This window comes from Chanodichthys erythropterus, chromosome 16 (genome assembly GCF_024489055.1).
Source record: "Chanodichthys erythropterus isolate Z2021 chromosome 16, ASM2448905v1, whole genome shotgun sequence".
Taxonomy (NCBI): domain Eukaryota; kingdom Metazoa; phylum Chordata; class Actinopteri; order Cypriniformes; family Xenocyprididae; genus Chanodichthys; species Chanodichthys erythropterus.
In genome coordinates, this window is record NC_090236.1 from 16,534,840 (window position 1) to 16,556,648 (window position 21,809).

The 21,809-nt window shown below is 36.9% G+C and overlaps 1 protein-coding gene across 1 annotated transcript in view; it reads left to right on the forward strand.

The window, feature by feature from the left end:
* The window catches only part of mpp7b (MAGUK p55 scaffold protein 7b), a 92,524-nt gene extending 71,170 nt beyond the window's left edge, over positions 1-21,354 (forward strand). Inside the window, exons 15-20 of the mRNA XM_067364047.1 lie at positions 3,370-3,534; positions 9,389-9,469; positions 14,130-14,223; positions 17,622-17,730; positions 18,411-18,554; positions 21,175-21,354. Of these exons, the coding sequence (XP_067220148.1) occupies positions 3,370-3,534; positions 9,389-9,469; positions 14,130-14,223; positions 17,622-17,730; positions 18,411-18,554; positions 21,175-21,354 (773 nt within the window). The remainder of the gene's footprint in view (positions 1-3,369; positions 3,535-9,388; positions 9,470-14,129; positions 14,224-17,621; positions 17,731-18,410; positions 18,555-21,174) is intronic.
* Positions 21,355-21,809: the final 455 nt, after the last annotated feature.

The following is a 21,809-nucleotide window of genomic DNA, read 5'->3' on the forward strand; positions in this document are numbered from 1 at the left end:
TGCAGAAGTTTATTGAAACAATAAATCCAAATAAACAGCCAAGGGATACTGCAATGAGAGTTAGTTGACATATAGTTTAATTTTTAGTTAGTGGAGTGTCTAAAGTGGACCATCAAAATAAAAGTGTAACCACACTTTATTTTATAGTGTCTGTGTTATGTACTTACTATAGTAATAACAGTAAATTTTGCATAATTACATGCACCTAAACCAAACCCTCATCCTAACCCTATAGAAAGTACATGGTGTATTATGTTATTAATATTACTGAATTTATGGTTGCACTGTAACAAGGACATCTTAAAATAGTGTAACCATAATTTTTGTATTGTTTATGTAGTTTCCTTTTCTTTAGTCTACTTGGTTATTCTGAGCTGTAAATATGAAAGAATAAATGCGAATTTAAAGGAAACTAAGAATGAAAATCTACTGTCTAGATATTCTAGTGGGAGTCCAGTGGGCCACTCAGATAAAATTCATCTTCAGGCCTTGGTTTAATTATCTCTGCCAAACCTTTCTTGCTTCTTTTTGATTTATTTATCCAGAAGCAGCTTGGCCTTCAGGCTGGATTTTGTGGGACACTAAACTTATGGAAGCATTTAAGGGATTCAGTAAGATTAATATTGGTGGGACCAATCAAACCAGTATTTGTACAGGGGATACTGCAGCAGACAGTGTGAGAGATGCTTTACATCTGTTCATCAAGACAGTTATGTTTCTATGTTCAGGGCTTTCTCTACATAATTCCCAGGGGTGTAGATGAACATCAACAGCTATTCAGTGCCATCTAATGTGTTTATGAGATGTGTCATTGGTAGCTACCACATGAATTGGACAATTGTTGTATGGCCTCCAGTTTTATTTTCTTGGCATAGCAGAAAATGTTTTTGACAGTGATTACCCAACATTTTTACAAATCTGTTTATAAATTGTGTCAGTTTGTTGAATGTTACTTGAAAACAGAGTTTGAAATATGCATCTTTTCCACAAAATCCCTACAAACTCAGAACTTTTGTTTGTTTATTGCACAATACTTCATTTGATTTATATATTGGAATTAATGTTTCTGATGTCTGTATGTTTAGTTTGTGCTGCTGAGTTGGATAGTTTATGAGATATGAGTCTTTGGGACTACATATGCTGTATGCCTAATAAAAGTGTTGATATAGCATTGGCTAGTTTCTTACAGAAAAGAAACACTTTTCCCCTGATATTATGAATATGACCAATTTAGGAATATATCTCATCACTTTACAATGGCAGGGTTAGACTAAAGCCCTGGTTTCAGTGTTTGCATTTTGTACAGGTAACTATTTGGTATTTAGATGAAAAATAAATATTTACCAGATGCAAAAGGAGACAGTGACAAGTTGACCAAAAAATTACCATCAAAGTAGTTGAATACTGCAAACAAATTGGTGTCTTGCTTTGACACCTCTACTCAGATCTGCTCACTTTTTTTTCTTCTCCATTATTCCTTCCCTCATTCGCCTTCTGGCCATGAAAACATCAGGGATGTCAACTTCAGTCCTGAAGGGCAACTGTCCTGCAGAGTTCAGCTTGTCTATCCCTGCAATAGATCTACCAATTGGTACCTATTTTGTTTGAGAAAGAGAGGCACATTAGGAGAGGAACTTGACACTGATTTTGGTTTTATCCACTCCTGCACATCTCCTGGATATGCAAGTTTTTCCTTGTTGGGATGAAAAATCTACCCAAACGTTAACTACATTTGGATTAAAAAAAAAAAAAAAATTACACAATAATCATTCTCTTAAGTTGTTGGCTACAGCGTTTGAGTTGCCTAAAGGTTCCACCATATTTGTAGGATCTTTGCAGGCTCTACATCAAGGATATCCACTCCTGCTTCTACCACACCTGCAAATAATCCTAAAGACATTCATTAACTGGTTCAGGTTTATTTAATTTGGGCCAGAAATAAACTAGCCCCAATTAAAAAAAACCTGAACCATTTAAAGAATGCTAATTGATTTGGTCAGTCTCCCAGTCTTTCAGGTTACTACAGTCTTCCAGACTTTCATTAGTGATGTGCTTTGGGACATGCTTACCTCAATACCTTGACAACATGCTTATCTTCTATAAGTAAGTTGTTCACAAAGCTATTATAGAAAAGGAACTTTGTCCAAGTTTGGAACAATGTGCTTCACATTTCCACAGTGTCTTTCTTGAGATTTCTCATATCTTGATTGCATGGAAATAGATCCGAGCAAGACTTAAATTGTTAGGGATTGGCTGTAATCCATTTCGGTAAAGCGGATTCAGCTCTTCCAAGAGTTTTCAAACCTTTATATGATGTTCTTAAGGTACTGCAATGTTCCAGTCACTGAGTTGGCCATGAGAACTCATCTGCCGTTCACAAAGCATCAGCATGGCAAAGCATTAAGAGATGCAAAGATGCAGACTACTCCACATTACCGCTATAGTGAAGCCTATGTTCTTGTAAGTTAGCCTCCGCAAATAAGGTTTATACGATTTCATTTTGTCCATCCTGTTCTGCACTTAATCATGGTCTGCAATAATCAGTTCTGCTTGATATCCCAGAGCAATGTTTCCCAACTTTACACGTTTTGGATGTCTCCCTAATCAAACACACCTGATTCAACTCATCATCTTGTTTGTAGAGACTCCAAGACTTGAAATGGGTGTGTCAGATAAGAGAGACATCCAAAAATGTGTACAGCTATGGGGCTTCCAGGAACAGGGTTAGGAACCATTGTCCTGGAAATTTGCTACTTAATCTTCCATCATGGATAGTCTTTGAGCAATCTCTTGCACCTTGGTGAATACTTATGTTGGACAGTTGCTTGAGGAGGTTTCTGCATGGTTAAAGTTTTCCTCTGACTACCACTATTGTTGATTCTCTTTGGTCACTGTTAAACTCATGAATGTTTGCATTTCTCAGAGATTTACCTAACAGCTGGTATTGCCAGGACTATTGTTTTGACTACCTTTTGAATTTAAATCTTCTTATTTCTGTTTTGTTGACCCTATTTTGGTCTTCATGTCTGATTTCAGGTTCCAAGAACCTATTCCAAATCAAAATTAGACATTGACAGCTACTTAAAACATACACTAATGAGCCAGACAAACACACTTGTCTAATAAGAAACAGATGTAAGTACAACTTTCCAAATATTTTTGGCATTTTTTACTTGGTCGGAACTCTGAGCAAATTATGCTGTAATTTCTAAACACATTACTTAATATAAGAGAAAAAAGTATCAAATTATGCCTGACATATTATGTCATTATGACCTACATAAATTCAAATAAATAAAAAATGCTAAAAAACAAAGAGTCCAAGTACTGATATTAAATTAATCAATTCAGTTTTCTCCATTCCCCCAGCTGGTTTAAGGAGAAGTTTCCGGCTGAGCCGGAAGGACAACATGAGTCAGCAGGTGAGACAGAAGATGGGTGAAGCACATGCTGGTATCCATTTCCCTATTTATCAGGAGGTTTTGCTTCACCAGAGAAAGCCTGAAGAGCCGTACCGCCTTGTGCTTCTAACTGGTAAGAAACATACTTGCTTAAAGAAATAGTTAATCAAAATTCTTCATTATTCATTTTTAGGCTTCAAAAGGGCCCCATTGTGCAAAAGTAATATAATAGTTTCATTAAAAAACAGTCCATACATTTTTTTTCAGGTATATATGCCAGACCAAAATTTGCCCCTTTCATCACTAGTTATCTTCTCCACCAGTGAGCTGTGAACCAGAATCAGAACATTCTGCTTTGTGAGGAAATCATTTTGACCATATTTGTGAAATGGATCAATCAGTTCATTAAAAAAAAATAAGATCAGATTTAGTGATTAATTCACAAATCGAATGTTGCTACATCTCTCATGAATGCTAAAGGCAGAGCAGAAAGTATGTCTTAAAGGGGACCTATTATGCCCTATTTAACAAGATGTAAAATTAGTCTCTGATGTTCCCAGAGTGTGTATGTGAAGTTTTAGCTCAAAATACCCCACAGATATTTTTTATAGCATGTTAAAATTGCTACTTTTAGTGGTTGAGCAAAAACGAGCCATTTTAGTGCAGTCCCTTTAAATGCAAATGAGCTGCTGCGATTGGCCTAAGAGGGCGGAGCTTCACAAGCTCGTTCTCCTGTCAGGAGTCAGTCAGGATGCACTATAATGTCAGAAACTGTGAATATATGCTGCATGTTTAATCTACTATATTAATACAAGCCTGTTGAACCATCTGAATGATGGCCAAAACTATAACTTACTGAGGAGTTTTATGATGTTTATTATGTTTATGTTTATTTATTATTATTGTGTACTTTACACAAAAGATGAAGCATCTGTTTTCACTCTAGAAAATCACTGTAAGAGCTTAATAAAACACAGTGCAAGTGTGCATTAAAATATTATCCATAAACTCTCTCTGTTTGCCTTGTATTACCAACATACAGAAACACTCGTTACAACTAACAGTAAACAAATATATAAAGACCTTATGCCTTTCGGGTGGTGCTTAATAAACTTTATACCCGTAAAGATGAACTGTAAAAGTGCCCTCACCTTCATTACTGCCGTATCCAGTATCACTCTGGAGACTGTAAGCTGAATCACAAACCGTTTTTTACATGTATATCATTGAGTAGCATATTTTTAGTACAGTCTCTGTTTTGTATTGTCCCTTTGTATTGATATTCGTGTAAATGGAGAGAGCTATGTGGATTAATCCATCCAGCTTCAGAACACCTAAAACGCTTGGGAGACATTCTCATCAGTGCAGCAATGGCGGACTTGCCGTGAACGCGCTCAGGGCGGGTCTATGTTCAAACTTCAGTGTTAGCCACCACTGTGGGCGGGGCCTGTGGCTTTTGTGACCTCACACTGCCAGGGATCTGGAAACGGCTTGTTCTGAGACACTGCTTATGATTTATGGGGATTAAAAAAAAAGGAGTGGGTGGATTTTTATCACTATAGGGTGGTTGTGTACACACACTGCCAACACACATTTATGTCCAAACATCAGGCAAAAGTGATTTTTTCTTAATAGGTCCCCTTTAACTTAAATTTCACACAAATCTATATTTGAGAAGACTTCAAATAGAGCATAAAGGTCACATGGGCCACTTTTACAATACTTTTGTGTCTTTTTTTAAGCTTGACAGCTTTTGTTGCTGTTCATGTGTATTTTAACAAAAGGCGTGCAAGTTTGGAACAACGAGGGTTATCATATTTTCATTTTTGGGTGATCTATTGCTTTAAGAACATTTTTTCATGTTGCATAGAAAGAGCAAGTCTGGAAGATTAAATTAACACATGGATCTACAATCTATGTATCTGTTTTCATTGTGCTGCCTAGACGTAGACGTGGGTCTGCTAAATGTTCAACTCAAAGTCATTTCCAAAGGCAGCCTCCAAATGAGCCAACAGAAAATGTGCTTATTGTCTAAACATGAAAGCACTCCACACAACTGGAGCCACTCACTATTTTTGTATGTCATTTAAGTTCCCTGTTGCCAGAGTCTATCAGTAGCAAGAATTTAGAAAATGACCATAATCAAAAGTTGACATTACATTAAACATGAAATCCAGAGCTATCTGTTCAGGAGTTTAATGAAAAGCGAGTTCAGCTTCTCTTTTGATGAGGATCTAGATATAAATATTCTGAATAGAATGGCATCTTGGCAAGTAGAATTTCTATTGTTGTAAAAGTAGTAATTGTATCCCTAAAACGTCATCATTGCTCTGGTGTTTGCATAATTACGAAAGCATGATATTCTACTTGGAAATTCAATGAGGCGTGTGAGATCATTTAGACTTTTTCACTTTTTTATCCACTGCTGAATCAAAAATGTGTCCCTGTGGTAAATTTAGAGCATTAATTCTTAAATATATCAGGGGTGAGAACAGCTGTTGGCAAGGTGTAGGTGAATGCAATACTTCTTTCCTAAACAAACAACAGAAAATATACAGGAGCACTGTGAACTCTCTCCCAGAACTGAAGGACTTCAAGTGAGCCTTGACAAGTATGACCAAAGAGCCAATATGTTCAAGGACTGCATGGATTTATTTCAAAGACATTAAATCATCTCAGCAAGATCAGAACCTGGGTTGTCTTGATATATGAGGGAAAAAAGGAACAAAAATGTGGCACTATACAGTGTTGTCCTTTTTTTTTTCTCACAATGGATTTTTTTATTCGTCCATCTTTTTGTTTCTGTCACAACAGCCCACAATGTCTCACTTAATACATACCTACTGAAATTGATGAGTTATGTTGGATTCAGACGAATTTGGGCCAGTGACATGACATTCATTTTTTTCTTATATATAAATTGTATGTAATTTAAAAATATATACTCAAATCATTTTTTATTTATTTTATTTATATTAATATGTTTTGCTCTATATATTAATTTAATGAAAAATAAAGTGAAAAATTAATTTTAATGAAAAAGCACTGCAAATGGATCCCTGCCTGAGTTCCGAACAATGCACAACTGTGGCTGAAGCAGGGACCAAGTTCATTGGAGGATTATATTAAGGATTATTTGGACATTGCGTATTATTCAGATTTGCCAGACTGTGCACTGATAGACTTTTTCTGTGATGGCGTTAACCAACCTCTCCAGAACCGCTGATCGCACTCAAGCCCGCCGCCCGCTTCGCACTCAAGTTTGCCGGTTGCAACGCACTCAAGTTCGCCGTTTGCAACATACTCAAGTTCACCTGTGTCTACGGACAAGATGGCTGTTCCGCCAGTGTCTACGGACAAGATGCCCTGCCGGCGCCATCCGAGCTCCTTTCCTTGCCGGCGCCACCCGAGCTCCTTGCCCTGTCGGCACCAGCCAAGCTCCTTACCCACGAACCAGCTCCTGCTGCTGCGGAACCTGCTCCAAACCTCCAGCACTTACCAGCCCACAATTCCCTACATTGGGGGGGGCATATACCTGAGGGTGGGGAGCTTGTAGGTGGGGACCTTGCACCGCCATGGTCATCAACGGACTCTGACCCTCTGTGGTCATCCACGAACTCTGACCCGCCGTGGTCATCTACGGACTCTGACCCACCATGGTCATCCACGAACTCTGACCCGCCATGGCCGCCCACGGCACCTGACCTGCTGTGGCTGCCCAAGTCACCTGACCTGCCTTGGTGTCCCAAGGCTCTCGAACTGCTATGGCTGCCCACGGCCTCTGACCCACCGTGGCTGCCAGACACTCCTGACCCACCGTGGCTAGCCGACACTCCTGACCTGCTGTGGCCGCCTGAGTTCCTGGACCTGCATTGGACCTTACCAGTCTGCCAATAGGTCTCCAATGCACCCACTCCCCCTCCCTGTTTATGCCATTCACGGCACAAGGGCTTGCCTTCCGGAAGGGGGGCGTTATGTCACAATTCCTGTCATTTCCTGGACTCCAATTCCCATAATCCTCCCTGCCAGTCACATGCACACACTCCACACCAATCACCCATTGCCACATACATTTGAAGCTCATTATCTGGACTATTTAAGACTCACTAACACACCACCTCATTAAGAAGTCTAGTTTCACCTGGTGTACAATTCCAAGCGTTATTATCCTGTTTGCCTGTCTGTTACCGATCCTGTCTATTACCCGTGTACGATTCTCCACCGCATGCCTTTGGACTGTTTATTGTATCCTGACCTGTGAATGATATCTGCCTGTCCTGACCATTGCCTGTATCCTGACTATGATTCTACCTGTCCCTTGCTGTTCCTGTTTGTTCCTGTTTTGACCTCGCTCACTTTTAATAAAGCACTGCAAATGGATCCCTGCCTGAGTCCTGTTCCGTTACAATTTTCATATATATATATATATATATATATATATATATATATATATATATATATATATATATATATATATATATATATATTATTATTATTATTATTATTATTATTATTATCATTATTATTAAATCTTTAATCTATAACAAATCCAAGTCATGTGATGCAGACCCTCATGACATTATGTCAAGGTCAGTAATTAAAATATTAGATCATTTGATCTAATCAGTTGAACTTTGATATTTATAAATGAATAATTCATGATATTTGTTTAAATATCCTTTTACATTAAAAAAATGTGTCTACAAACATTTTTTTTTTCTAAACTACACATCCAGTTTTTGATCACAAACTTTCTAATATGTCATTTGTTATTTTGCATATGAGACAAACAAGATATCCACAATAGTTTGAGCCCACCAAAGCAGTTTGCTCATCTCTAATGAGCAGGTTGTTGCACAAATTACTAGTTTCACTTGTAATGTATGTCATTCTCATGAGTTTATGTTGGCCATGGATGCAGAACGTTAACGTCTAATTTGACTAACTCTATGATCGCTGCTTGCCTAGGAATGCCATATAGAACTATAACTTAAAAGACATACTGGAATGAAAATATACTGGATCTTCCTTAATGTGTTTGTTCAACATGCCACAGACATAGCTTGCAAATATTTCGAAGACCATCAACCCACAGGTTTGTTTGTAAGATGAGCACTGGTGGATGATAACTATGAGGACAGGCAGAAAGCTTGCGTGAGGTCAAACAAGATGATTTAATATTTTCATATTTAACTTCAATGCAGTTCTGTTCTTTCCTGTTGCTCTGTGAAACTCGTTTGCTGTGAAAAGCAATACTGGAACGAACGTGAACTGAATTGGCCAAAGGCATTTCATGCATTATCAGAATGGCAGGAATTTCACTCCTGAATCACATCAAGAAGGCTATTTTCAGCCAGTTTAGCGATAATATACATACTTTGATTTCTTGAGATGCACCCGCAGGGACCATCCTGTCTGTATGCGGCTGGCAGACATTGGCTTTTAGTCTCTCTTGAATGGGCACCAGACAGATTCTTCATTTTCACTACAGTAATATGGCTTTACCTTCTGGGGATGCTCAGGCCAGAGCAGAGACTGGATCTGTGTTTTGGAAAGGCTGCGAGTGGCGGGAGCCACAGCCTGAAATCAATACAGCATTACCCCATCATCCTCATATTTGTGTCCCAGTGATGGAAACAGCAGATGCCTGTCGGAATAATGGGCCACTTCATGGCCCAGACAGTCCATGAAGACTTTAAATACAGTACATGTCCGCCTACAAACAAGGACTTCACTGAGGCTGTTCATGTACCACTCAACGAGCCAAGTCTGCAGTCTTTTATATCGGGCACAAGATAAAAGAGAAAATATTTGAACAGGGATCATAAGTGCTAAAGTGTGATGAAAATGTATACTGGTGATTCAGATAAGCTTGTGTTTATATTGAATGAATTATTCAGTGAATGCTGACTGCTGCTTTATTGCTTTCTCAGTGTTGATTAATTAATTAGTGATAAACTGCTGGTGTGTGTATGTGTGTTGTACAGGGCCTAGTGGGGTTGGTGTGACCGAGTTGAAGAGAAGAATTCTACTCTCTGACCCAGAACACTTCAGTGTAACTGTGCCATGTGAGTTCATATAACATTTGTGCAATACATCAACCTGATAGTATTTATCTCTTTCAAACAACCAATAAGACCTGTGTGTAAATCTCTTTGGAGCTGCTTGAAGTGTAGCTCACACCTCAAAACTGTTTTGGGGAAAATGTTACCAGCCAAACTACAAGCTACTCATAATTTAAAATACTTAAACAACAGCAGAGACATTATGAAGAGGATGCGATGGACCACTCATAGAATAGCTGGGAATAGATGCATTAGCTGCATTGGCATTAGCTGGACCAGCCTGAAAATTGCAGTTGTTAGTTTAATTTGTGCTAAAGAAGCACATTTATGACGTCAAGATTTTATGATGATAGGAAACATATTAGTTTTGGAGGCCAGTGTCATCAAGTGGCAGCTATTAACCCCTGGAGAAAGACCACAAAATGGATACACCCCCTGTCCCAACTGGCACTTGCAGTTGTCCTACAAGTCCGCACTTTTGTGATGTAACACTGCTTTGCTATAGAGCTCGCACCAGTGCAGCCTCAGCAAAAGTGTGCATCGAGGGCACATACTGACCACAAAGGGGGAACTCGCGAACATCTTTCTGAAACCTAAAATGACAAATGGGACATATGAATAAGTGCATATGAAATGTGTCATTTGGAACAGGGCTGCTATTGCTCCCCTCAGTTTTATACTTTATATTTAGAAAATTTGGTGTTGTTTGCAAAGCACCAACAAAGAACAGCATTTGCATCCAATTGCCCCAAATGTACTGCAAAGGTACCAAAGAACATGGGAGATATACAATGATCTCTCTGCCTGCAGTGCTTCAGTCTCGCTTGTCATGAAATTATTGAGCACAAACACAATTTGACAAAATCATACATCATCAAAGGTTCACTTCCATGATTTAGTAAGATTTCATTCACATCAGCAGTGAACAGTACTGGAGCATACATAAACCGTACCTCATACCACCTTTTTAGAAGGCTTCCACACTGGCAGTTTAGTTAAAAACAGAGCATGGAATCATGGAAAAATATGCAATGTGAAAACTGTCCCAGGAACGCATAGTGTGTGCAGTCAGAGCAGCAAACGAATAGTTTGCAATCAGCTGTCTCCTCAAAAGAGATTATCATTTATTCTGCTGTGCAAAAGTACTAATGTGCAAGCACCCTCAGTTGTCTACATACCTTTCCATTCTGATGGCTGCCAAGTGAACTGACTTGGCTTTAGGGAGTTTTTATACTAGGCTCGTTTGCTGTGGCTTGATTCTGAGTGCAATTGTACTAGGACCGGTGTTGGGGGCACTGCATTACAAGTAACTTGAGTTACGTATTCAGATTACTTTTTCAAGTAACTAACAATGTAACGCATTACTTTTTCAATTTACAACAAAATATCTTTTTCACATTTATTGACTGACACCTCTCCTGTCTCCATGTTGAGTGAAATAAAGTACAGAGTTGTTGTGTGGGCTGTGTAAGCATGATGGTTATTGTAGACTAAATGTGAGCATGCATTAACTCATCTCACTTGCACAAAAGTATTCAGTATTCCTTAAAATGAATAAAAACAGTGAAATGCAATCTCAGAATTTTATGCAAACCTGTAATAATTAACTATTAAATTACACAAATATACTTTATGTATTTAATCTCACTTTATTAACCAATACCTTTGCTGCTGACCATCAGTGATCTAATTAAACCATATAATAATAAAAATTACTTTAGATAAAATAAAAGAACTACCTTCTCCTGTATCCTATTCTTCTTTTATCCAGAATGGCAGCACAGCTGAAAGGTTTGTTTGAGCTGTGCCTTCTGCTGTACAGGCATAAACACATTACTTTTCATAAAAAGTAACTAAGTAATGCAATTAGTTACTTTTTTAGGCAGTATTGTAATGCATTATTTTTAAAAGTAACTTTCCCCAACACTGACCAGGACTTTCTGCTACTTGCAAATTGACTCTTTTGAGGAGGCAGCTGATTGTGAGCCATTCAGTTGCTGTTCTGATTGCATTCACTATATGCATGATTACAGTGCATGCTGACTCTCGCTAATATCCAAGGTCATCACCAAAATCATCCAAAGCATCACCACTTTCTTATGCAGATGTTACTTTACTTCCAGACAAAGTGCGGACCTGAGTTCACATTCCTGCAATTTGCACCACAGTTACTTTGCAACCGAACACAGACCACCATCTTCAGCTAGTTTCAGGTGCAGGTATTCAAATGAATTCATCAATTGTTTATTTCATAGGTGAATCATTTATTTACAAGAAAATTAAGTAAGTTGACTTCATAATGGTACAGTACATATGAACCACTGAATGGTATACACAATAGCTTTATTTAGTACTCTCCAACTCTGCCTCCAAGCAAGCACAAGAACAAGAATCGAACAAGAACAAACAAGAATCATAACCAGCCATATTTCTTAAAAGTAAAACTATTACCTTGATTGCACACTCTTGTAAATGTTCATGAATAATCTGTAGGCAGACCATCAAATTTTTCCACACTGAGGCCTAAAGCTGTGTAAGACTGCCAGAGTGGAGAAGAGAACAGAACCAGCTTTTCACTGCCACTCTGGGTGTCCAAGAGTGATGTGGACATGGGGCGATAGAGTGATGAAAGAACAGGATAATCACAGCCACTAACAGCTAGACTGTCGATGCATTGATGGAGAGAGCGGTGTGACTTTTTCTCCTTATTCTGGAAAAAGGCCATCTTTCTGCCTTAGGTTGGCGCTTGCTGTGCCTGTTTCTCCCCACTGGAAGCTCAAACTAGCAACTTTCCATATTTCTGAGTGTGCTCCAAGCTCCCAAACTGTAGCAAAACAGGGTTAGGGTCTAACTTTGTCTGACATGTACATTTATTTGATTTATGCCGTTTGAGTAGTGAGTGCTAAAATCGATCGCTAAGATGGTGGCAGCAACTTTTAGCCGTATATGACCGCCACAGCTAATGACAACCACAACAGCTGCTATCGCACTGTTTCAAGTTTAGTGGAATGAAAGGTCTGTAACAGACTCCTGCTGGCTTTAAAAGTCCATATGAAGCATTTACTTCAAAGCTGACTCACCGAATTGGGCTTGTATTTGCTCTTTCATGACTCGGAACAGTGTTTTGTTGATGGGCTTCATAAACAGAAAATTTTTGTTTGATTTGCATAAATGAAGTGCGCTCACACACACAAATCCCACTGCCCGACTTTCTGCCCCCCCAGTGGCAGTTAAACTTTATTGTTTATTTTGGAATATGCAGAGAACGTGTGGACAATTAGAGTTAAGGTGTGTGGCGAGCTCCTCAGGCCTTGTTAAGCTCACCTCTGAGCATATTTTCTGAGTGACTCAGTCTAGTTTAATAAGGGTCTTACTACATAACCCCTGCTCAGTTTTGGACACATGCTACCAGAGACAGTTCTGCCTCACGTACATGTGAAAAAGAAAGTGTGATTAAATGTTCTAAGTGCACACTTGCAGTGTACTTCTAAAATTAAAAGTGTATATGTTTTATATCTAAAAACTGTACCTGAGTGTACTTAAAGAGAGTACACATTCATCACTGTTTCTTAACAAACATACTGTAAGTACACTTAAAAAGTGCACTTTGTAATAATGTAAAATCAAAGGCTTTTCTTTTAAAGTACATTTTAAATTATTGTTTTAATAATATTTTGCTTACTTTTACTAAAGCACATGTAAAGTACTTGATTATAATTTCAACTGTAGGGGGTTATTAACATTTAAATAATGTATTTTAAATGCACTAAATTGCAACTGCATCATTACAATTGTGGATTTACATATGTAAATTTATGACATACAAATTTCAAAAGATAGATGTATATTTTAGTTTACCATAAATATTTGTCAGTACATTTTACAGTACATTTTAACCATATTTTGAAGGCAATAGAAACAATTATGAAATTACATATAAAGATGTACTTAAGTAGGACTTAAGTACATCTTTATATGTAATTTCATAACGGGTCAAACCAATTGCATTTAATATAAACTATAAAACATTTTCATTTAATTATAAATAACATGGAATTAGGTGTCAAAAAACATTACATACAGTTCACACTTAAGTATATTCTTTTATATTATTTCCATAACATGTACTCTTTACAATTTACCTGACATTTAAGTATCAGCATGATGGTGTCTTTTCCTAATTTTATGAGATTTACTTGATAAGATACTTTAATCGTCCATTTTGAAAAATATTATATTGCTCATGTTTGGGGTCTCAGACACACTATAAAGAAAATATGAATAAATGCAATGAACTACACACTAAACACAGCTTGCTATGATACTGTATCTTTTATTGCATTTTCCACTTTTTATTTTTTTCTGGGATCAAATGGACCCTAAACAGAAATAATGTTATACCAGTCACATTTGTTTGAATTTTGGGTAAACCAGATGGATAAACCAAAACTTATATCTGACTAGTTGGTTTTAAGGTCAGAGAAAGCTGTTAAATGATTTTTAAGAAAAAAAAATCTGATGTTAATTTCAATATTACTATTATTTTTACATGCACATCAGGGTCTCTGGGATCCGCAAAAAGTTCCTGTTAGCTGGTTGGTTTAATTTGATTTGGATTGCATTAAGACACTTGATTATTTCCAGACTTTTTAAATTTCAACAGATACCACTCGGGAGCGGAAAAAACAAGACAGAGAAGGGGTGGAGTACCATTTTGTCTCCAAACACACTTTTGAAAAAGATATCCTCAACCACAAGTAAGCTAAACACTCCTGAATGGTACCCAGCCCATGTTGTAGTTTATTCTAGAGGCTAGTTTTGGGTTGTGCTTGTTTTACATTGCTAAACCTCTTTTGTAGGCAATTATAGAAGATTATAGTCATGAATAATACAGATTTAAAATCAAATAATACTTATAGTATTCTACTACTTTAACTGGTTGTTTTATCTAAAAAGTGGATTTATAAGAAGCAAACTGCATTATTCCTGTCTTTAAAGATGCTGGATACAAAAATCCTGGAATTTAAATCACACATTTAATCCTTGTTAATGCTTAAAATGCAGATCACAACCATTGACAGGAAATACTCTTTTTCTCCAATTTTTACTCAAAAATGAGAGGAAATCTCAAAAGCATGTGTCCATGAACAGTGTCACATTATATTAAAGATGGGGGATATTTTAAGAGCCCTCTGTGGTTTAAAATGTCTTTTTGTCTTGTTAGTTGGACATAGGGAAAGAAGCAAGTGAGACAGGAATGACGGAGAGCAGACAGCCCAACTTTCCAGAAAGGCGCACTAGAGAGAGGAAAAGCGGACTGCTTTTTGCATCACTCCACCGAATTACCATCATCTTTGATTACCATACAAATGCCTTGAAACCAAAGGCTAAAGCCCAAAGTTACTACCAAAACTTAGTAGTTTGAAACCTCTACTTCAGTAGAAACCATCTAATAGGCAAATGGGTAACACTTTAGAATGCTGTTCCATCATTAATTACTACAAAAGAATAAATGAGTAATGCAATTTTAACATTCTAGTAACTACTAATAACTAACAAGAAAATCTCATTATCTAGAAATTAGTAAGTAATAACACTCAGTTGAATGCAGTAGTTGACTAATCAGTAACTACAATTTTTTTCAGACCTCTTATAAAACTAAGAAACTATATACAGTTTTATAATTAATGCAGAGGTAAACAATAGGCAAATTAACATTTTAACTACCATGTTAACATTTAACCACTTACATAATCAGTTGGTAATATCAGACTTATTTGGGTAAGCTGTTACTAATTAGTAAATTTTATTAGTTATCTTACAGAACTATTTACGGTCACACTTTATATGAGGTGCCTTTATTATGTATACTTAGATAAAAAAAAAAATATGTACAATGTACTTACTGTGTTCATGTTTTATTGCAAAACATGTTTGCTTCTGTTGAGGTGGGATACGGGTAAAGTTAGGCATAGGTTTAGTGTGTAAGGGTAGGTTTAAGGGGTAAGAGAATGCTCAACACTGTAATAATAGATGTAACTACAGTTAAGTAATTAATTATTGAAGTAGTTAAGTATTTACAGATGTAATTATATGCAGATATGTTTAAAATTATAAGTACAATGTAAAAACATGTATGTACACAATAAGTGCATTGTATTAACTTATTCATTTAAATGTTAGTACATAGTAGTTAAAGACACTTACTATAAAGTGGGACATTATTTACTAACTATAGGTAATTTTATCTCTTTTCCCACCATTGACAAGCTTTTCCATCATTTATGATACAACGCTCTCCGCCATTGACGAGTTTTTCTGGCAATATATGTTTTTACTGTTATACAGTAGGGGGCACTATTACAGATCTTCTGAAATAGTACAGCATCAGGAAATTATTTTGTTTTTAAATGCAGTAATCAGGGCCTTAGTACTGTGGCTATTTTTCCATCATCCCTCTGGTCATAACATCAGATGTATTCTTTTTTTTTTTTTTTTACTTCAACAAAACAGAAGACAGCTTAACTCCACAATTCTCATTGAATCACTAGAGAATCATAGAGACAACTGGAACTTTTTGAGTCAACAGCCATACCTTAAATGCCCGAGAAAAATGTAGCATTTTAAATGTAACATGCCTCACAGAAATATGTGGTTCTATGTAGTATGACTAAAGTGAAAATGGTAACCCACGGGTAATGACTTTTACCAAAAATTAAAAATAGTATGAAAAATAGTTGTTATTGATTAGCTTATAGTAAATTGTCTCATTCAACTGAGTACTATTACTTAATAATTCAATAATCAGAGCTTCTTGTTAGTTAATAGTAGTTACAAGTATAATTCTGTGTTACTCAGTGTTATTCATTAACGACGGAACAGTATTCTACAGTTTTCCAGTAAATGATTCAAAAATTCAGAAAAGTTCTGGGCTGAATTCACTAAACAGTTGTGCTATTTCTGGATGCAGTATTTCAGCACACAGCCAGTCTTGTTCACTGACAATTCTATACCCAGGTTAAGTAGATACTGAAAATCATTATATATAAACATGCCTCCTTTTATTTTGTTTTATTAGTTTCATTATAGATTTTTCACAAAATTACTGTATTGACTCAGCGCAATTAACATTACACTATTACCACCTACAAAAATCAGATGGTAAATAGAATTTAATGAAAAGATTATGGTAGTCTGCTACATCCTCTACAACTGAGCACTATGGCCTGCAAGATGGGGAATTTGTGTTGTTCCTTGATTTGCATAATTCCTTTAGTGATTCAGGAGTTAAACAACTAGCAGCATGTAGAAATAAATGATGAATGTTCCTTTCCTATCCTAATTCACTTTGTAAGATTAGAATTACAGCTGACTTTCGGAATTTATTTATTGTCTTTTTTCTATGCAAATATGGCACACTTATGAAAAGCATTGCGTTTTCATTTTGGATCATTCTTTGGAAACCATTCCTCAAATATTTGATCAGGTGGCATTTCATTTGTGTAACATACATAAAACATACTGTGCCAAAAAATCTAGAAGGATGATCTGCTGAAATATGTTACAATTTACTCTGAATGAGTGTGATGATGTTCCTGCGAAAAGAGCCAAAGCATTTTATATAGCGTTATTTTCTTTAATAATAAATCACGATTTGTCAGCAATATGAAAGTTTGTGACACGTACCATTAATCCACCATTTTGCTACAAACACGTTTAATGGTAGTCAAGTGTTTACCACTTTCAAACAGCACAAAATGGATGATACTGCACTGTGAATGTGTTGGCGAAGACTTTTTGAAATTAAGAAAAAAAAAAACATGCTAATGTATAACAGCAAACTGGAACACATCACCTGGAGATTTATGTTTGAATGCTCAAAATTATAAAAGAAGAAACAAACGCACTGCCGTCTGAGGTGCCACTCAGGAGGGATAAGTCCAATATATATGAGAAATGTGTGCAGTCATATTTCTCATATATTTGAATGCTCCAAATTGTCATTTATTTTCAAATAGTTTATGATCATCTTATTATTTATAAGATATTTTCATAACTTTTTATTCAAAACAGGCATGTAAAGGAGTATAAATTATTGGGGCTTTAAATAATAAAAATGTCTATTTTCTCCATATTTCCCCTATGTTTCACCTAGATTTTTGGAGTATGGTGAACATAAAGGGAACTACTATGGTATGAGTTTGGATTCGGTGCGCAGGGTCATGGCGGAGAGCAAGGTCTGCCTGTTGGATGTGGAACCTCATGTGAGTAAAACATCATTCATGAATGGCAGGGTGTGTGAGTGCCAAGAAGCACTGGATCAGATATCTGCGCACAGGGGTCTTCGACAACAGCGGCCCCTTTCAGGACATATTTTTTAATGGATTTTATTTCATTTTATTAAAGAACCACACATGCAGTATATGATACAAATACCACAATTTGTGCCTCTCTCCAGAAGCGTAAGCGAAAGAGGAAAAGAGAGAAACAGGGATAAACAGAGTGAACGAGTGCCAAGGAGTCCTATATTACATGTCATATTTGTTGACTTTGGAACATAGACTCAAGGGCAGGAATTATGTCATTCTGGACGGGGAGCTTCTGTCAGCTCCACTCCAGTTGGTACATTTCCTGTGGTCTGATTATTTTTCATCAGCTTATAACATTTATAGAAAACATTCTCACTGTATTAACGAACCCACTATGTGGGCACACATTTGAATTTATGCATGGGTGATGCTAAAGGACTTGTGCAGGATTTTGGAAATGTGTCTAGTGTTCCATACCATAGAAAATGGTTTGAAATGAAACGGTTGCATTGCATGGACACATTCATTCTAGGCAACAATTGATCATCTGTATTATTTTTAATAAAAGGACTCTTATGTTGCCATTTAGCTCACTGTATTTTTTTTTTACCGTTTTGTTCTCCATTCTCTAACAGACTATAGCATCCCTTTATTCCTCCGAGTTTAAACCCTATGTTGTATTTGTGAAGCCTCCATCAATAGAGCGCTTAAGACTGAGCCGAAGAAAAGCAAAAGTGTTGGCAAGTCAGAATGAGCAAACAGCCACAAAATTCTTTACGGTAAGAGATATAATAGTTTCTTGTCATCTCTATCGTGTTTGTTTATCATGGTTGTTCTATAGAAGTTTTGTGCTGTCTGATTATGTTTATCCTCATTAAAAGTGTTTTTATAGTAAGTACATAGAGGTTAAAGGGTTAGTTCACCCAAAAATGAAAATGATGTCATTAATGACTCACCCTCATGTCGCTCCAAACCCGTAAGACCTCCGTTCATCTTCGGAACACAGTTTAAGATATTTTAGATTTAGTCCGAGAGATGTACGGTATACTGTCCATGTCCAGAAAGGTAATAAAAACATCATCAAAGTAGTCCATGACATCAGTGGGTTAGTTAGAATTTTTTGAAGCATCGAAAATAGATTTTGGTCCAAAAATAACAAAAACTACAACTTTATTCAGCATTGTATTCTCTTCCAGAATCCTTTCCGTTGAATTGATTCCATTGAATCCTTTCATCTGTCTGCCTTGGTAATGCACTTTTACATCGCCGTGGTTGTTTTTGGTGATTAGGATATCCACGACATGCACACTTACACACCATTTTAAAAATATATAGCAGTACCAAAATACAAAGAATGTAGAATAGCTTGAATACAGCGTGCATCTCCCTCAGACTGTAAACTAAATAACACGTCAGCAGCGTCTAACATCAGCAGCGTCACTGCGGAGTCGTGAACCACACTCCGGAGCAGAAGGGGGCGGTAATGCACCAATAAGCTGGATGCCAACCGCCGTAAAACAGGAAAGAAGAAGAAAAAGAAGCGGAGTCGTGAACGCGAATTGACAACAGACCCGGAAGAGAATACAATGCTGAATAAAGTCGTAGTTTTTGTTATTTTTGGACCAAAATGCATTTTCGATGCTTCAAAATGTCGCGGATGTCCTAATCGCCAAAAACAACCACGGCGACATAAAAGTGCATTACCAACGCCGACAGATGAAAGGATTCAATGGAATCAATTCAATGGAAAGGATTCCAGAAGAGAAGACAATGCTGAATAAAGTCGTAGTTTTTGTTATTTTTGGACCAAAATGTATTTTCGATGCTTCAACAAATTCTAACTAACCCACTGATGTCACATGGACTACTCTGATGATGTTTTTATTACCTTTTTGGACATGGACAGTATACCGTACATTCATTTTCAATGGAGGGACAAAAAAAGCTCTCGGACTAAATCTAAAATATCTTAAACTGTGTTCCGAAGATGAACAGAGGTCTTACAGGTTTGTAACGACATGAGGGTGAGTCATTAATGACATAATTTTCTTTTTTGGGTGAACTAACCCTTTAAAAACACTTGTGGGATCAAAAATGGAATGGGAGAATTCTCAATGCATGACCTTCCTACAGCAGTTCAGTACACAGCAAAGATGGACAAGGTCTGACCTGACCCGTTGTCTTGACGTACTTAGCTTCTTTGGCATTTAATGCACCTCTTTGGCAAGGGCCCCTTTTAAAAAATCTCTCCAGGGTGGGCTGCAGGTGTGCCCCATGAGCACACACAGGTTTGTCTTCTTACACTCCCAACTGTCTGAGGATTTTTCAGGCATGGGGCAGAAAGTTTGCTGGTAACCCCACTGAGACCCATCTGTGTCATGCTGTGAGCATGAGCACCTAAGTCTACCCCGGGGTCTTATAAAAGACTTGGGTCATCTCTCTCACACCTGGATGTTGTTTTACAAACTACCAAGCTCCTGGGTGCAAATGTGTTGCTCATCTTTCCATATTAACCAAGGACACACGTGTCCTATATGACTGCAGTGAGCACTGACCTTAAGAAGACACATTTGGATATTGCTTGTGTTCATGATTTAGTGGAATAACTCATCGTTACTGTCTTCTGCACTTTACTTACTCCAATCCAAGCCAGTTCAGTGTGACGTATAATGTCACATCATTTTTATAATTCATAAACCGCAAAGTGAAATACCTTTTGAGGCACAGAAAGACATTTATAGGCAAGATGTGTTCTTTCAGACCATCTGCAGCTTTGGGTGATGTGTAAAAATGTCTTTTCATTGTTAAAAATAGTGGACAATATCATAGCTGAGGAAGAACATTTCTCACACTGACCGTTGACCTGAATGAATTTAACAGGACCACTTAAATACACTGAACTGTATAAGTAACTTTACTTTCATGGCTGTTTTTCTAACTGCTTCAAGATGACTATATACGTAAGAGAACATAAATTAAAACTTAAACTTAAGGAATTCCTTTCACTAGTTTGACCAAAACAAGGAAAACACTTCAAAGCTTGGTATCTTACCTAAATGTACCATCTGTAGGCTGTGGAATCTAAGCCTTCTGGCATGCAGTCTGCAAATGTCAGTCATGGTGATGATATAAAAAGCATCAGCATTATATTTGTATTATTTTGTTTTGTTGATCCCTTTAACCCACATCAGATGAGATTCTGACTTGTAAAAGCATTTACAGCCTTTTAGAGCACTAATAACTTGTCACCTCATAATTATGATAATTCTGACATGATTGCACAACATAAATATCAGGACTTTTGGGATGTAGCTCAATAAAATTTCAGCACGGAAGTGTTATATTTAAAATACAGTAATATTATCCTCATGGATGTCCCTTTTATTCGTTTTTTTGCAGGAGGAGGACTTCCAGGATATGATTACCACTGCCCAAGCCATGGAGTATAAATATGGCCACTTGTTTGAGAAAGTGATTATCAATGACGATCTGGCCATTGCATTCACTGAGCTGAGAGACGAACTCAAAAAGATAGAAACAGAGACTCACTGGATCCCAAATACATGGGCTCATGTCTGAGAAAGCAATTCATGTTCACTGAACCACTTAGACACATGATAACTTTTGACTGTTTTGGATATTTTCTGCATATAAAAAGGCACACCATATTATTGTAATTATACGCTTATAAGCAGTGTGTGCTGGCCCGTCATGAATCAGCTCCATTCATAACTGCCAAACTCATGACATTGCACTGAAGTTGAAACAGTTTTGTTTATGTTGAGAAACAAGTAATTGTAAAGAATTTTTATCTCTCCCTAATTCCTACATAATGATATACATTATGCTATATTACTAAATGATTTCTATACACATATTGCTTTGTGCACTGTTGTGGCTCATGTTTTGACATTAATCACTTACAGACGTGGATTTTCCATAAAAAGATGTTTCCTTAATTTGGTTTAAGTGAGGTGGAACTACAGTTTCTTTCTTTCTTTTTTCTTTTCTTTTTTTTTTTTTTTTTTCATAAA